We start from the raw sequence: 18,993 nt of genomic DNA on the forward strand, positions 1-18,993 counted from the left end.
CGTAAGAAACAAAACAATAATAATGATCATGTAAAATATGTAATAAGACAAAAATGACATAAAAGATGTAGGACAAAGATGTAAGGACACGAAAAGACATAACAAGACGAAAATGACGTTAAAGACAAAAACGAAATAAAAGCCCCAACAAGTTAGTTAGTCCTAACAGTTATGATAACTTATATCACTAATAAATTATCACCTTATAACATGAATCATTTCACATAATAACCGAAGAAATATATTGTTAAAATGAGAAAAGTTTCTTAGTATAATCTTATTATAACAAGGTAAGTGTGTTGCCATAACGTTTTAGGTCCTATGTCATAATAACATGAAACGATCGCGTGCTGACGTGAAAAAACAATCTGTTATGATAAACTTTTGACGTTTCGTTGTGATCCTGATCCGTTTTTCTTTTTCTGGCCTGGTCGTAAATAAGAAGCGTTCTATATCAAGTTATAGATGTCTGGATGTGTTTGCTGGGGGAGATGAGGGGGGCAGAGGGGGAGTTACCGGGGGCTCAACTGTTCAAACCCCACCTCCAGACAAGTGAGTGTCGGAGGCAGAAGTTTGCAGCTCGTCTCGCCGGCTCTCTGCTCTTTAGTTCAGCCGCTCGCTCCGCTGCAGAGCCCGACCTTCCAGCATCATGGAGCTCCGTTATGCGCTCGTATTCCTCTGCTGTGTTCTTCCTCCGGTCACCTCGGACTCTTCCCTGGGCAGCAAACTCGTCCTGGAGCCCTATGACTTCCTCTTCGACACGGCGGTGGAAGCCTACTATAAGGGGGACTGGCTGTCTGTGATACTGAACATGGAGAAGGCGCTCAGGAACAAAGCAACGGTCCGAAACGTGAAGGCTCAGTGCCGGCTCAGCTGCGCCAACCAGACCGCTTTCGGCGACCGCCTGGCCGGCCTCGAAGTTCCCATACCGGGGGCCGGGTCCGTGGAGGACCTCGGCTTCTTCCAGAAAATCCTGAAACGGGCGGAATGTGTGAACTCCTGCGAGACTGAGAAACTGGGTCCTCCAACCCTGCACCAAGTCAGTGAAGATGTGCAGCTGGAGTTCAACAAGAGGACCCCGTATAACTACCTACAAGTGGCTTATTTTAAGGTAAAAGTACAGTAAGTTAAAGTATCTGCAAGTGTGAAAAAGCAATCAGTGCTGTCCCACTATAAACTACATCACATATTAGAGAAATACGTTTTTTTTTTCAGCGTAACTTCATACTAAGCGTGCAGACTCCGAGCAAAGTGAAACCGCAGCTTATTTTCTTTTATTTCTATGATTCAAACTTGAATCAGAGCTGATGTGGAGCTGCATACTGTAAATGCCCCAACCCCCCCAAAACCAAGACAGCCATGCCACGTCTTAAGGTGGAGTCAGCTGCTGTGGAGTCTGACGTTAGGACGTCGCTTTTTGGGATCCAGCGGTTTAAAGGCCTAAAGTGCTGCTTTCAAATGTTCCCCATAAACTCATCCTCTAGCGAGACTATTTGCTAAACAATGCTTTGTTGGATCATTGGAGTACTTTAAACTGTAAAGTAACAGGGGGTGTGATAACACTTTATTTACTTTGTCAAATGAATATTTGGTTACACTTTATAGAAAGGCCACACGAATTAGATGCCATATATGACTTAATATATGAAAAAGCATGGATGAATTCATTCATGGTTTACTTCCTGAACCTTCAGAGGAAAGCACAAGCAGCAGTATGTGATGCACGACTTAAAGAGACAGTTCACCCCAAAATCAAAAATACATATTTTCCCCCTGTCCTGCAGTGCTGTTTATCCATCTAGAAGTTTTTGTGTTTGAGTTGCAGAGTTTTGGCGATTTTAGCACTAGAGATGTCTGATTTCTGTCCAATATAATGGGACTAAATGGCACTCGGTTTGTGGTGCTCAGAGCACCAAAAAAAAAAAAAAAAAAAAAACATCTGGAAAAATCAAAAGCAAAATCTCTTTGCAAAAATTGTGACTCTGTTATTCAAGATAATCCACAGATTAATGTAGGAACTACTTTCTTTCTGCAGTAGAATCTACTGGAACTACTTAAGAATCTATCAGAGCAATTTATTGTCACACAACTGCTCACAACAAGACCTGTGGATTATCTTGAGTAACCAGGGTCTCTATGGCTGATATTGCCAAAACTCACATAAAAAAAAATCTAGATGCATAAATACTACTAAAAGCTGGGGGGTATGTATTTTTTATTTTTGGGTGAACTGTTCCTTTAAGTAAGTATAACAAGTAATGTAAGATAACAAGTACAAAAAAGTACAAGTACAAAAAAAGTTTGAAAAATTCAGGAACTACTTTCTTTCTAGCAGTAGATAAAGTTGTTCTAGTAGATTCTACTATAGAAATAAAAGTCCCTCATAACAGGGATTGTGGATCTTGTGTAATGGGGTCATGATTTTTGGAAAGAGACAGGTTTTGGATTTTCAGATTTATTTATTTATTCATTTATTGGGTGATTTGAGCACCACAAGCCAAGTGCCATTTAGTTCCATTATATTAGAAAGACAGCAGACATCTCTATGACCGATATCTCCAAAACTAACACTACAGGCCAGGTGGAAAATGTGTGTTTTTGATTTGGGGGGTGAGCTGTCCCTTTAATGCAACAACTAAGGTATTTTAATCATCAGTTTCATAGTTAAGTCTGCAGTTAAAGGGACAGAACCAAAACCTGACCGGTCGCAACAGTACACATGTATTTTGTTGTAATTATGATTAACGAGGCATTACTTCTTCATGACTTCATCATGCATGTGGCCCTTCATGATAATTCATGTACCCTTAGCATAAAGTGTTAGAGAACATTTATCATATTCACTGTTTTCTCCAAAGTGAGTCCAAAGAATCAATATATTATTGTAATGTGATGAAACTTGTGTATACATCCCATCCTGCCAGCTACATATTGTGAACCGAGTGGAGCATTTGGCAGCTGAAGAGCCTGATATTTCTCTCAGGAGTTGGTGGAGACCAAAACAGAGCTAAAAGTAGAGTGATCATTGGATTTACATTCCTCACCTGGACAGAAACACGACTGCAAATGATTGTTAATGCTGCCCACAAACACGTGAACCATGACAACTTTATGAGATGATAATATATCCATGTTGTCTTTATAGTTTATTCTCATTTATTGCTGCTTTAACTCAGAGTGTTTGGATAGACTGAACCCTGTCTTGGAGGCAGACACACAGGACTGTTAGCTGTCCTGCTCGAGCTGACATCAGTACAACCGAAACTCTACCCATCATCCACCCCAGACTGAAAACTCATCTGTTCAGACTGTTCTCTCTTGTAGTGTTTCTGAACGTAGCACTTGAAGCAGTTCAGCTTATTTGATGTACTTGCATTGATCTTCCAGTTTCTGTTTGTATCCATATGGCTTGATGCACTTATTATAATTTAGATAAAAGCGGCAGCTAAATAGTTGTGATGTAGAATTATAAGTCTTTGATGATGTTGGATGAGCTGAGCTTGTGTGTATTTTTTCTTTTCAGATCAATAAGCTGGACAAGGCGGTGGCAGCTGCCAACACGTTCTACCTGGCCAACCCGGATCACATGGAGATGAGACAGAACCTGGAGTACTACAGGATGATGGCAGGAGTACAGGAAGAGGACTTCAAAGATCTGGAGGCCAGGAAACACATGGTGAGAGCAAACTCCTTCTCTGACGACATTTAGGGCATGTTTGTCCTCTGATCCTCGAGGACCGCCAGCAGAGGGTGGCTGATTATCTCAACACTCACATTTTTGCCTGTCGCTGCTGTGACTGGCCAAATTTAAAGGTAAGAATATGTAAGAATTTTAGTTTAAAACACTAAAAAATGAACTAAAATTATCAACAGTTTTGTTGATTATGTCAAAGACCTCGATGTATTGTATTACAGAGATATCTACTCAAGATATCTACTTGGCCCGGTAGTAGGCAATTGCCTGGGGCCTCGCCAGCCAGAGGGGCCTCATGAATTACTGGTACATATACACACATCACGTGCTGTGTGTGCACAATGGCTACATATTGCTCCTTTGATGAATGAAAATAATATAAACTGAGCTTTTACACTGTAATTGCATTAATAGAGAAGGGTCTCATATTGGTGTTTGCCCAAGGCCTCCAAATCACTAAAACCACCCCTGCTCATTGTGACGTGTGGGAGTGGCTACTCTGCTATGTTCCACAGACTCTCTTAACTTTTTTTAATCAAATAAATAAAATACTCGGAAAATGTCAAACTTTGGACAAATCATGTCCTCCCAAAAAAGCTTTAAGAACTTAATACCATTACTCTAATTCCCAATTTATTTGTTGAAAATTTATTTTTTAAGGATTTATTTTTATGACATATATAATGTCTGAAATGTTTTGGCCTGCTTTAATTTTTTTTTAGTTTCTAAACTTGCTCTGTGCCAGAAAACATCCTTGCCCCACACAAGAATTCACAACTTCAAACTTAAAAATGTAAAAATGTGTTAAAAGCCTTCACAATTTAAAGCTATCTTTAACTGCTGATAATATAGGTATAAAAATGTGCGTTTTAAAATCTATTTCCCCAGATTTCCATCAGCTCAGATTTCTAGAAAAAACATGATTTAATCAGGCATAAAAAGGTGTAGCCATACTCTAAGGACCCCTGTCTTACTTCCTGTTTTAAAAAAGGTGGGAATACTGCTCAAGCACTATTTCTGCATATTTCCAGTCAAATTCATTAAATAATATTTTTATCAGATATATTTCTATCATCCGTAACATGTCAACTCTGTAGCCCTTCTAAAGTTCTGTGAAGATTCTCAGTCATGTTATTTGCTGAGGTTTATCACAGGGAATTGGACTTACATACCTTCTTGAAGACGTCTCACCTCTCATCCAAGAGACTTCTTCAGTTCAGAACTGAAAGCATTTATTAGTCTTATTTATTTAGTCTTATTTGATGAAGTGGACTTAATGTCCTGTATCATTTTCCTGATGAGAGGACGTATAAATAGTGAGATGTCCTGTTAACTCAGTCTAAATGTATTTATTTCTCATAGCAATATGAAGTGGATATGTTTTCAAAAACCACATACATCAAAATACTACAATCTGATGCAGAAATGGCAGAAAAAGTGGTCAGGAATGATTTATTGTTGATGCCTGTTGTGAACTGGGTTGTGATGGTTTGTCATTTTTAAAAAGTAGGTCCCCAGAAAAAAAGTTTTGCAAACACCAATCTTAAGTAACAGGGTTATGATTTATGTAATGAGACGCTGTTGTTGTATTTTTGGGTGCTTTGAGCACCACAAGCTGAGGGCCATCGAGCTCCAAAACTCTGAAACTCACACCAAAAAAATCTAGATGCATAAATAGCACTACATGTAAGAGTAAAAATATGTATTTTGTATTTTGGCGGTGAACTGTCCCTTTAAGAGTTAATACAACACAACAGCTCTAAACATGTTAAAAGAGCGCTTTCGCCTCTCTGACAAACTTGATTGTGACTGCTGCCTAGTAGCAACATCCCCTGTGCAATGACCATAAGCCACCTCATTGGACGCCCTCTCGCTGTCTCCTTAGGCCGAGTTCCTGCTGGGGAAGCGTTACTACAGCGACGACTCATTCGGCCTGGCGGCGGACCACTTCGAGGTGGCCGTAGAGGAGTACTTCACAGCCGATAAGGAGTGCAGAGCGCTGTGTGAGGGGGCCTACAACTACGACGGATACAACTACATGGAGTACAGCGCTGACCTGTTCCAGACCATGACAGGTGAGACGCTGCATCCTTGGAGTTTCTTTTATTTGCAGAGATGATTCATGTGAAAGTTGAGAATTTGCTGATGTGTGTGAATGTGTTTGTGTGTGTCAGACCACTACATGCAGGTACTGAGCTGTAAGCAGCACTGTGCAGTAGAGTTGGCCTCAGCTGCTGGCAAAGAGAAGCCCTTTGAGGACTTCCTCCCCTCGCATTTCAACTACCTGCAGTTCTCCTACTACAACAGTGAGTCTCTTTCTTTATCAGCTTGTACTGAGTGGACATGTACTTTATCTAGTGTCTTTGACTTTAATAGAAGTGGAATTACACCCTACATATACAGAGATTTACAGCATCACTGATTATGTAGATGGTCAGATATATGAGTTGAATATTATGAGGTGGATATTGGCCTTTAATGAAAAACAAAATGTGAAGGTTCCATTCTGTAGTTTCCACATCGTTGAGAGTTTTCCTTATTATATTGAGTAGTAATGGAAGAGGAGGGTTGCACTCAGTGTCACTTAACTAACAGAAGAGAAGAAGATAAAATATTTTCATCATTTAGCTTTCATCCATGTCACAACTGTGCAGTACAGATGTTCCTTAAACAGCAAACCCACAGCTGATCCTGTGGGCTTGAGGTAACTGGCTTTGCTCCTAGCAAGGCAGTTGCTCATTTACACAACAACCAATCAGCATCCAGCATTGGAACAAGGAAGAAATTGGCGACTAGTTCACCACAAATACCAGGCTTAAATAACTTAAATGAATAATAGAAAACAATGTATTGTTATTCAAGGAGAAAAATCTGAGACATTAGTACAGCAAGGCATCCCACAGGGCTCAACTCTTGGTCCACTTCTTTTTTTCATTTTTATTAATGACTTCCACTCAGGTTTTTTCTTAATGTTGTGTTCAGCTTTATGCAGGTGATACTGTAGTATTCACATCTAAAATAATTTACTTGAGATTAAATCAACTTAACACTGTGATTTTAATACCATACAACACTGGCTCACAGCTAATACATTAACAGGATGATAAAGGGTGGCCTGGTGGCTCGATTGGTGGAGTGTTTGCCCCATGTACCGGAGCTGTGGGTCATCTGCGACATCTGTGGGTTCGGCTCCTGCCTGCAGCCCTTTTCTCCATGTCCTCATCTGTCCTATCAAAATAAAGGCATAAAGAGCCTCAAAAATATATTTAAAAAAAAGGTAATTTTTGATTTGATTTGTTACCATCAAAGCTTAGCAACTCTGGATGTTTTGCTCACTGAGACCAAACCCTAGTCAGGCTCTAAAAAGTATTTGACACTGCCACACTTCCCATAATGCAACTCTACGGTGTCTCTTCTTTAGAACGTAGTTGTCGTGCAAACTCCACAACTCTAGTTTTAACCACAGGCGTGTGAATTTGTAATCTCCATGAATATTTTTATTTTCTCTGACTTGACAAAATTCTTTTTCACAGGCTGAGTAGCACTGCCCATGATCACTAGACATATCTTTATGAATAAATTCAGTGTCCCCCACATCTCAAGTACAGTATATGCATACATAAAAGAGATTTTTGAGCACTTTTTATTTTTCCTGAGGTTCCAGAAAATATTTCTTCTGAATAGCTGTTTGAAACTTCATACCAGTCCTTCACTCTCCTCTTTCTGCTCCTCTCTCTCCAGGTGAGAAGTATGAGCAGGCCATAGAGTGTGCCAAGACCTTCCTGTTGTTCCACCCTGACGACGAGGTGATGAACCAGAACCTGGCCTATTATTCGGCTGTGCTGGGTGAAGACAAGGCCCAAACCATATCAGCCAGACAGGTACAGTCGGTCACACTCGCTCTATATAGGGCAGGCTTTCATCCAAAGCACCTTTTGAGTGCGGTTATTTTTGGCTGTGTGTTTTCTTAATCCATAACTATCAGCGGTAAATCAGCCCGCACAACATGTGGCGAGAGAAAAATAGCTGCCATTAGCACTCAAATGAGACATTAAAAAAGCACTGATGGTAATCTAAAGCACATAAACATTTGCTGCTTTTTAAAGCAGCCATAAGTAAGCTTTTTACTGCCTTGGGCTCTAAATGTCCATATTATACAGTATTTATGGAGGGGTTAATAGGGCTGTTGATCAATACTAATGACTAAGCGATTACTTCTCTGGCTGCTGCTGACATTTCTGGCTTTCACAAATGAACACATTCCCCAGCCCAGGCTCAGCTTTGGAATAAAAACAGTCCCACGGTTTCGTGTGGGTGTTACACAAAAAACCCTACAACAATGTGAATGCATTCATACGTTTATAGTTATTGGCAAATGTGTTTTTCTATAATGATGAAAATTAAACTAACTGGAAGTGTACAGTCAATTGCTTTATTAATAATTCACCAACCCAACTAAAAACACATTTAACTTTACTAAAGAGACCTAAAATTATGATATCAAATCTCATTTGTATACTATTAATCACTTCTGTTCGTCCCACTTCATATAGAAGTTTAGATAGATGACATATTTACATCACATTAAGAAGAACACAGGTGTAAATAATAAAATGAATGATGACACAGGCACACTGTCTTACTGGGACTGGGTTTTCTTATTTTCCAGAAGAACAATAGTAAAAGCAAACAAACATGTAAGGAACATTAATGTAAACAACCATAAAACTAACAAACGAATAAAAAAGAAAACAGCTCATGTAAAGAAACAGGAAGTTACAGGATAATCGTCACAGAATAATCACAGTATATAAGAGTTCATGTTCAGGAGACTCCTTGTAAGATAGTGGAGGAGAAATCAGTTTCTAAATAATTCAGATAGGGCTGCCAAACTTTGTAGAAATACTGATCTACTTTAGCATGTAAAATACATGTAAGGTATTTCAGAGGGAGCAACTCAAATATCACTTTATGCCAACCATTAACAAAAGAGCCTTTTTTTCTAGCAGCAAGACATTGGATCCATTTCTAAATCATTAGCAAATATTTTTTCCAAGTTACCTTTTTCGGTTTTACATTTGAGACACAGAGGAGAGAGTGAGGGATTTTGTTTGAGGATTTCTTTAAAAACATAATAACCAGCATTCCAATCTTCATTTGAAAACCTCAATAGAAGCTTCATATGTAAAAAAAAACTTGCATTTGTTATAGCTGTATTATCAAATAAAAGTAACAACGCTCCCCCCAAAATATGGGAAAAAAAGGCCTGTTGGTAGTGGCGGGGTCCACCTTTCCCACATGGGACTCAAAGTGCATCCTTGGACAGAAATAAATGATGCCTGCATGTACTACAAGTTACACAGGTACAAAAATGACACCAGTTAGAGGGTAGGGCTGTCTGTGTGAAGCCTGAGAGACAAAGGCTGCTAAGTGTCTTGTGTAACATCATGTCACTTTTTTGTGTTACTTCTACAAGCCCTTATTCATCTGTCTTCTATTGATACACTGTAAAAAATGAAAAAGGTGAAAAAACTCAAAATTTAGAAGGTATAAGACAGCAATAGACTTTTGAGTTTTCAGCCAAACTGAAATTCTTAAGGTTTGAAAGAGTTTTACCAACAACTGATCTTTTGTTGAAATAATTTACTTTTCCTCTTTAGATAAACTTAAAGCTTTGAATTTGAGAGACTCAAAACATTGTATTTAGAAAAAAAAACGTTAATAAATTCAATGAAGTGAAAGTACACGATAATATTTTGAGATTTTCAATTAAAGTTATTTTTCAGGTACGAAAAAAAGACAAATCGGGTTCACAGCTCAGCTGTGACCAATTTCTGATTTTCTTTAGTTTGTTAAACTCAAAGATTCAAGTTGATCTAAAGAAGAAAAGTAAATGTTCTCAACTAAAGAGTACAGGTCAGCAAAACTTCATGAATTTCAAAACTTGAGGGTTTGAGTTGGACTCAGAACTCAAAAATATATTGCAGTGCAGTGTCTTGAAATGTTAACTTGTCTCAACTATTTTTTGTTTGTTTTTACAGTGCTGAGAACAGTTGTACACGAGAGAAGTACTTTTCATTTTATGAGTGCTGTGTTCTACCGGTCACCAGCAGACGCTGCTCAAAACCAGAGATGACTTAATGCCTGCCTTTATGTCACTGTTTTCCACACTTCTACATTTAATTAAAGCTGATAATCTTATGGATGTGTCTCATAGAGTTATGTGACAAGTTGTGATTTCTGACCTCCAGGTGGTGAAGCAGTACATCCAGCAGTCCCTACTGGAAAAAGAGCTGCTCTACTTTGGATACGAAGCCTTTGGAATCACCTTTGTAGATCCAGTGAGTGAATAAATCCCTTGTTATCCATCGCAACTGCTTATTTGATGAAGTGGGTTCATGCATGCTGGTATTTGACTTTTCTTTTCTGTCATTTTGTTTTCAGGACAAGTGGACTCCTGAAGACATCATGCCCAAGAAACTGAGAGAGAAGCAGAAGTAAGATTGAAGACTTTACCTCACACACACGTCAATGCATGACAAGAATAACTGTATTGTTAAAATGAGGTTATGACCTCTGTCGTTTGTGTCTCAGGGCGGACAGAGAGACGGCAGCGAGGATCACAGAGGAGATCGGAAACCTGATGAAGGAGATTGAGACTCTGGTTGAGGAGAAGAAGAAGGACTCTTCAGAACTGGCCATGATGATCGCACCACAGGAGGGTAAATACTTCACCCAGAGTACTAGAGAACCAGATGGTAGTGACAGTCACATGACTTAGTCTTAAAAATGTAATATGTAAACAAAACTACAACATAAAACCACAGGAAAAAACTAAACCTAACTCAAGTACTTACCTGAGACAGGCGAAGTCTTTGGCAGTCTCTCCCTGATCCTTTGACCTCTGTCCTCTAGGTGCCTCTGTGTTGCCTGAAAGCATCAAGGTGACCATGACGCCCAAGCAGCTGAACGGCACTCAGCGGGTGCTGCTGGACGGGGTGACCACTGATGATGAGTGCAGGGAGCTGCAGCACCTCTCCAATGTGAGTGATCTAAAGAATGAAGTCACTGTCCACTTAGTGAGTTAACTTTGTCGCCATGACAACACAAAACTTTTGGAACTCAACAGGACGGGCGGGGTAATACACAACCCTGCATTACTATTAAAACATCGTATAAAAAGATGTAAAAATACACAAAATACCAGGAGGTCAATACAGAGAATCCAAAAATAAGCGTCCACAGTGTCCACATGTTGGGGCGACATATTTCCAGTCATATCTAGAGTGATATTTAGACTCTTTGTCTAACTGATTGATCAGTTTTATACAAGCTACCTGAGACACATCATGTACAAAGTAATTTTTTTATTTAAATTGCCATTTTTAATTTGGAACAACTTCACAAAATTAAGTAAATACAACTGAAGTAAACAAAACAGACAAAAGTACTTAAAGGGACAGATCATCCCAAAATCAAAAATACATATTTTTCCTCTGGCCTGTAGTGTTATTTATCCATCAGATTTTGTTGGTGTGAGTTGCAGAGTTTCGGAGATAACAGCCATAACGATGTTTAACTCTTCTCCAATATAATGGGACTAAATGGCACCTGTGGTGCTCCAAGCACCAAAAAATACATTTGAAAATTCAAAAGCAAAGTGTCCATCCAAAAGTTGTGACTCTGTTACTCAAGATAATCCACAGATTCATGTAGGAACTACTTTCCTTCTGCAGTAGAATCTACTAGAATTGCTTTAGAATCTCCGGGTGCTGCTTACTTTCTACTAGAAAGAAAGTAGTTCCTACATGAAACTGTTCACATCAAGGTCTGTGGATTATCTTGAGTAACCAGGTCATGATTTTGGCAGACATCTGGAGGGCTGATATCTCCAAAACTCTGTAACTCACATTAAAAAAAAAATCTAGATGGATAAATAGTGCTGCAAGCTAGGGGAAAAATTTTTGGGGTGAACTGTCCCTTTAAGTAAACACAAACAAGTAGATATAGATAGTAAGATGAACTTATGTCACCCTGTTGTTATGGCAACTAATCTGCATGAGTCAATAATTTTAAATGACCTGCGGCTGGTGAAGGGGTCGCTCATCATGACAAACACACTGACAGTCATCACCCAGTTGATTGATTGATTGTTAAATTATTAGCCATTATTACTTGTCTAAATCTACTGTCAAGCTTGGTCACACCAGTATCTTTTCATCTTTTTCAACATTCATTGTGAATGCTTTGTTCAGTGGTTGTTCTATGATCCTGTGAGAATATAACACGTAAGGTTGCATAATTTTCAAATGACAGGAAGTGCAAAATTTGTTAAATTCAAAATGTTAAAGGCAGAGATGATCATTTGGTACAGATTCCTGCAAATCATATCACAATTGCAATATCAGTCAAAATAATCGCAATTAGATATTTTTTTCAAAATAGTTCAGCTCGAATAAGATTGACATTATGAAGTTATCATGACAGTTCTGACTGGCAGTTGCTGAATTTTCTTAATTTATAAAACTTGACATGGAAATATCTGCAATATTGAAATTATAAGGTATAAGTACTCTTTTATTCATTCATTTTTTTTTGAAAGAAACTCTTCTCACGCCTGTTTGTGTCCCGTGTGTGTGTGTGTTTTCACTCTGTGTGTCAGCCCATCATGTCAGAGTTGATGTTGTCCATATTTCTCAGGCAGCTGCTCTGAAGGGTGATGGCTACAGGGGGCGCCCTTCACCCCACTCCCCCAGTGAGATGTTCCAGGGAGTCACTGTCCTCAAGGCCCTGAAGGTCTGTGGTCCCTCTTCCTAAAGACTAAAGCTGTCCTCAGACAAACTGTAACATTCACATTGTAGAACAGACTTTTTGTCCTGCACTGTATTGGTGGTTTCATCCTTGTAGCTTTTTTTTAAATGATGTTTCCACGTTCTGCAGCTCGGACAGGAGGGGAACGTTCCCCTGAAGAGTGCTCGTCTGTTCTTTGACGTCAGCGAGAAGGTGAAGAAGATGCTGGAGTCGTACTTCAGTCTGCAGACTCCGCTCTACTTCTCCTACTCACACCTGGTGTGTCGCTCCGCCATCGACGGTAAGACAGACAGAGACACAGTCCTTTCTCTGGGTTCATCCATAAAATGATCAGTCATATCTTTTAGATCCATTAATAGAAACAGTCATGTCTTAAAAAGTTAAACAGTCTCAGGAAATAATTTCCTTATATTCCAGTGGAATTTTTTTCCCTCTTTCTCTCTTTATTTATTTATGTAAGTGGTAAAACAAAAAACAACACAGACATGAAAAATTCCCCAATGCCCTCCACTCCTGCACCACCTAACGCAAAACAAATTAAATTATATTAATAACAGGAAAAATGTACGCTGTCTAAGTCATAACCTCAATATTCCTCAACACAATGTAATAAAAGCCTCCTGGATAATTTCCTTTATAGACCCTAACCCTAACTCTATATTTTCAACTTTGTTTCTGAGAAATAATGTTATTTCTGCAAGTTTTGTTGGCAAATTGATCAAAATACTATATTCCCTACATGCCTGATCATTAATATGGAGACGAGGCTGACAACAGACACACACAGTGTACAGCTGGAGTCACAGACTGGTTCAGAGAGGATTTCATCGTATATGGAAAAAGTGTTTTGCTGAAATTCAGTTTCAGATTTTCTGTTGTTTTGTTATTATAACATTGATCTACATTATATGACATTATAGACAGGAGGAAACAATATAGGAGTAACAATTTAAACAAAAACACACAAAAAAAGAAATAATCCAACATGAATGAATAAAAAAAACAAGATGAAAAAGCCTAGAAGATGAATAGGCTATTATATGTATTTGTAAAGATGAAATAAATGCAGCACAGAGAGAACTGTGTTTGACCTTTTTCTTTTTATGGAGCAGTGAGCAGCCGGCTTTTCTCTTTGATATGGTTAAGATTAGAATCCAGAAATCTTTGTGGAGCTCATTAAGTAAATAAAGTAAGAAAGTACAGTAAATCTTTTCTCTTGTGAGTAAAAGTAGGTGTGTGCATCTTTCAATTTAAGTTAAATTAATGACTTAAAGCTCGACCCTTTTTATTGTTTAAGCTGCATTAATTAACTTTTTTGCCTGTAGAGGGCAGCACAACACACAATACTGACATATTATCACTTTATACAGTTTTTGCAGTGAGCTTGTTGACAAACAGTTGTCTTTGTATACACACCTAGCAGATACTGAACATTAGTGATGTAGGATTATATCATTAGTGTTACACATACCACTGTCATGAAATTAGCATTAATTTTGAATCGTGTGTCAGTCCACTTGATGAGTGTGAGTCCAATATTTACTCCTTTTAGCTCCGTTTTTGTTCTCCACCAACTCCTGAGGAAAATATCAGGCGAATTAGCTGCTTGCTAGTCTGCCTCACCTGATGCACAATGACCTGCCACTGGTCGCTTGCTTCAAGTGACATCGCAGCGTCGTTTATCTACAAAAATGCCCCGAATGCATTTTCAAGCTTTTCCAGCATCTTACATCTGTGGAAAATTCTATATTTATATACAAAATGATTATTTCAACTCTTGATAGCATTCAGTCAGATGTTATTGTGCTATTATCAACCAAAATTATGTTTTGTGGTGGGATTCTACAGGCAGGTGACAAATTAAAAGAAAACGCAATAAAGTTTTGTGTTTTAAAACGTGTCACCTGTCTGTAACCTGGCTGCCTGTTAGTTGCAAATTTGTGCATTTTCCTTAAGCAAAAGTTGAAAATGCTAACAATTACTTAATTGATTAATCATTTATAATTGATAAGATAAAAACACCTTTTTCTCATTTTCATTTTAAGTTTCTTTGTGCAGTGAATGGCTCCACCAGACAAAACAATTTCAGATAAGGCACAAGTAATGCAATTGATTAATTATCACTTAATAGATGTTTATTTGGTTAAATTCTTATTTGGCAATTAATCCATTAATGATTAATCATTACTTACAATAAAATCTAGCTCAGCAAATATCTGACTTATTTTATTTCTTTATCTACAAAGTTAATTAATTCAGTCAGGCAAGCAATGTGATTACAGTTTTCAGCAGTTTCAAGCACTTTATCCAAGGATAAAATGTTGGGACTCACTGTTTTAAGGAATCATCCATGTAGACTACAGTGGATGTGGATCCAGGACTCCTGGCCAGTGATCTCACTTGTTAAAAGTCTTTTAACTTGTCTCTGCACTGTTGATGATTCAGCGAAACAGGAGGACCGTGAGGACCTGAGTCACCCTGTCCATGTGGACAACTGTTTGCTGATCTCTGAGATGAACGAGTGTATAAAGGAGCCTCCTGCATACACACACAGAGACTACAGGTGAGCACACACACACACACACACAGGTACACTGCAGAGTCTGTCCTGCAACCTGATGACGGACACCCACACGACGTCCTAATGTCTCCCCCCTCCTGCAGTGCCATCCTTTATCTGAACGACGACTTCGAAGGAGGAGATTTCATCTTCACTGAACTGGATGCTAAAACAGTCACGGTACATTTCCAGCTTTTCTTTCCATAATCTTTATTTTGACATGTGTTGTACAATTAGACAGTAATAACTGTCAAACTTCGCTGCTGTCAGATGGTTTTACGTTGCGTGTTTTCTCGTGTCTCCAGGCCGAGGTGCGTCCACAGTGCGGCCGTGTGGTCGGGTTTGGGGCGGGGAAGGAAAACCCCCACGGTGTCAGAGCCGTCACCAGGGGTCAGAGGTGTGCTGTGGCGCTGTGGTTCACCCTGGATCCTGCTCACGAGGAAAAGGTATGGACAAAAATAAGGAATCGCTCTGCAATTGTGGTTTTTAGCAGCAGACTCCATTTATGTGTAAAGTAAGAAAATTCAATTTAATTCACTGATTGTTTTGCAGTAAACTTTAATTCAACTTTGCATGTATTGTAATGATGTGCTGTTCTTGTAAGAGAAATACAAGAAGTGGAATTTGCTCCTAATGTCTCAAAGTAATACAACAGTACTGACTTTGTTCCAGCCTTTTCATCTATAATAAATAAAATAATTTAATAAGCTGTACCCTCATTTAAACCTTATTTTCTTAACGGAACAGTTAAAATTGCCAAATTTATTGCAAATAAATGTGCCAGTTGCACTAAATGATTCATTTCATCCATTCTTGTAAGAACAGGCTTAAATAAAATATAATCTTGGGGTGAGAAAATAAAAATCAAAGAACTCCTCTTCCAAAAAAGATTCCAAAAAAAAAAGGCAGACTATCCTCCCTTCAACAAAAGAAAAAATACAATAACCGCAGCTGTCTGAATTTCAGATCTAGTATAAGAAACACAGTGGAGCATTTGTTGTTGCAAAGAAGCCCTGAGAGGGAAGTGAGGAAGAAAACATCCTGGTGATTCATTTCAAGTCTGATCTAAACAGTTTTCTCTCCTGTGTTTATGACTTGGAAAGAGGTGAAAAAAAAGGCTTTTTGCCAGGATCATTTTTCCCAGTTCCCTTTTTTCTTTACCTGAAAGTTGGTTTATTTTATTTGTCAGATAATTTGTTGTTGTAATACTCATTACTGATTTCAGCATTACTGTCATGTCTTTCTTTTGTCTTGTATTGCTAACATCAGTGGTCGATTAGCCCAAATGAAGATGAATTTCTATCCAAAAGAAAGACATGACAGTAATATTGAATAACTTGGTAAAACACAATATATGTAATTTGTGTTTGGAGTTAGGTGGAGAAATTAAATTTGGCCTGGAAGAAAACATGAATGCTTCTACTCTATTTAGAGCGTGGAGTAATGCTGCACTTCAGCCTCTTATGGCTGAAATTTTGATTCAATTTCATTTGATTTATTTAAAAAATGTGAATATGTTAAAAAACAGAAACAAACAATAAATAATGAACAGACTTACTACGAGAAACACAAATTAACATTTGAGCAGGAAGAAGCAACATGCTTCTCTAGCCCTGCTCCTAATCTTTATCAATCAATCTATATCATCAATTGTCAATCTGTTACATAAATCCAAAATCACAGTTATACCACTGTATGACTTAATACCCACTCGAAATTTTTTCGACAGTTTTCACTTTTTTCTGAAGTCATAAACACAGGAGAATCAAAACAGGATATCCCATATAAAAATAATACAGTAAAATATCTCATAACAGTCCAAAATACACAACCATATGGTACAATCCTAAAGTAAAAATTGGCAAACAGACAGTTTATTGGGCACAGTGGTTAAGACATGGTATCAGAATTTTAAATGACCCGTTTGAAGAAGGTAATTTCCTCTCCTATGACAGAATGAAGGAGGAGTTTAATCTGGATGACCATCTTTGGAAATATTTACAAATTAGAAACCGTCTCAAGGGGAAAGTTCACTCTTCTCAGGTTAAAAACCCAATAGAGCAGTTCTTACAGCTGCCAACAATGTAACACAAAGCATTATGTCCTTGGGTAAATAACAGTGGCTGTAAAAATCTTAAGATTGTATAGGAAAAAGATGTTGCTTGTGCATTCGCCAAAGAAACACGGGATGGAATTCTCTCCAGCAGCGGAGAAAACATCAGAGAAGCCAGAGGGAAATTTATTCAGTACAAAATACGTAATAACATAAGGAAGCACCATTTTATTGAGTCTTGTTGGGGTGTAATAATAAAAACTGAGATCAAACTCAAAATGGATCTCCATTTTTTTTCTCATTTGTCTCTCAGGGCACTTGTTTATATCAGTTAGTAAATATAAAATAAATGCAGGTGTAGATAATGATGTTTTATGTTTTGACCACCAACAGAAGTTTAAAGAACACCTGTAGTTGTTAGTCCTGCATGTCCAATGAATTTAATTCAGTATGAATAGAGTTTTTATCTGCCTTTATTTGCGTTTGTTTTCCCTGAAATGTTTCTCTTTCTGTCCTGTAGGAGAGGATCCAGGCTCAGGATATGCTGAATATGTTTTCCACCCCTGTGAATGAAGAGTTCATGAAAAAGGAGGCGACAGACACGTCAACACCAGAGCCTCCTGCACAGGCTGACCAGGTAAAAACAGACACTAAACAAGATGACAAACCAGCTGAGCAGAAGACGGACGCAGCGGCTGACAAACCGGCCGACAAACCGGCTGACAAACCGGCCGACAAACCGGCCGACAAACCGGCCGACAAACCGGCTGACTTGCCGAAGGACAAAGCAGAGGCCAAACCAGCCAGCAAAACAACAAAAGGCACTAAAGCCAAAGCTACTCCTAAAGCAAATGCCAAAGCCGGAGACCAGGTGAAGACCAAGGCGGCAGACAAAGCCAAATCCGCTGCTAAAAAAGACGGAAAAGAGACAGTTAAAACGCAAGCCAAGCAGGCGGACAAAAAGGATGCGAAACCGGCTGTGAAAAAGACAGTGAAAGCTGTGGCCAAGGACTCCAAAAAAGCTACGACGGCCTCAGAATCTCAGAACGGCAAAGAGGAGCTGTGATCCAACAGCGCCTGGGACTGTGTCTGTGAGGCTGTTCACACCTGGTGTTAACATGAGTCCTGGATGAACCAAACAAGTGGACAACTCTGAGTACATCAGGACACACCTGGTGTTACAGAGCATCTCCAGATGTGTCTTGACTGACCCCTTGTGATCAGAACTCACTTCCCTGCTCTTTATGTAAATAGACATGAGGGCTAATTTGTCAGCTGATTTTCCATTACTGTCTACTTGGTTGTTCGATACAAGGATTCCACTATTTGTTCCTTTTTCTGTTTGTTTTGTTTTTCAGTTGAGCCTGGGTGGTGTGCTGGGATTTTACCCCTGAACTATGATCAGGACCTACGCTTACTTTTTCTGACTGTGGAAATCTGATGTTTTCATATCATAGATGACAAAGAAAAGCAATAATGACGCAGTCGATAAAAGTTAAAGTGGGCGTCCCAGCGCACCACCAAGTCTCTGTCCAGACTGCTCTTCATGGCAGCACGCTGTTTTTTTATAAAGAAAGAAACAACTTAATACCGAGAATTTGCCGTGGCCCATTCACTTCGCTGTAGCCATTTGAGTTCGCTGTAGCCCTATTTCTTCGCTGTAGCCATTGGTCCTGGCCACAGCAATTTCACTTTGCCGTAGCCATGTAACTTCACTGTAGCCACTGAACTTAACTGTAGCCATTTAACTTTACCGTAGCCATTTAACTTTACCGTAGCCATTTAACTTTACCGTAGCCAGTTCACTTCACTGTAGCCATTTTACTTTGCTCTAGCCACCTGACTTCATGATAGCCACTGGACCTGGCTGTGGCT

At 38.9% G+C, this 18,993-nt stretch overlaps 1 protein-coding gene across 1 annotated transcript; it reads left to right on the forward strand.

Annotated features, from left to right (window-relative positions):
* The first annotated feature begins 612 nt into the window (after positions 1 to 612).
* p3h1 (prolyl 3-hydroxylase 1) lies at positions 613 to 18,707 on the forward strand. Its single transcript, XM_084727011.1, has 15 exons — positions 613 to 1,111; positions 3,524 to 3,676; positions 5,580 to 5,769; positions 5,869 to 6,000; positions 7,436 to 7,575; positions 9,946 to 10,035; positions 10,139 to 10,191; positions 10,289 to 10,416; positions 10,610 to 10,737; positions 12,395 to 12,490; positions 12,635 to 12,785; positions 14,951 to 15,068; positions 15,170 to 15,245; positions 15,371 to 15,511; positions 17,639 to 18,707. The coding sequence occupies exons 1-15, from the start codon at positions 650 to 652 to the stop codon at positions 18,182 to 18,184; spliced, it is 2,604 nt and encodes an 867-aa protein (XP_084583137.1). The 5' UTR covers positions 613 to 649; the 3' UTR covers positions 18,185 to 18,707.
* Positions 18,708 to 18,993: the final 286 nt, after the last annotated feature.

This window comes from Lutjanus erythropterus, chromosome 2 (assembly GCF_056507025.1).
Source record: "Lutjanus erythropterus isolate fLutEry1 chromosome 2, fLutEry1.hap2, whole genome shotgun sequence".
In the NCBI taxonomy this organism is placed as follows: Eukaryota; Metazoa; Chordata; class Actinopteri; order Lutjaniformes; family Lutjanidae; genus Lutjanus; species Lutjanus erythropterus.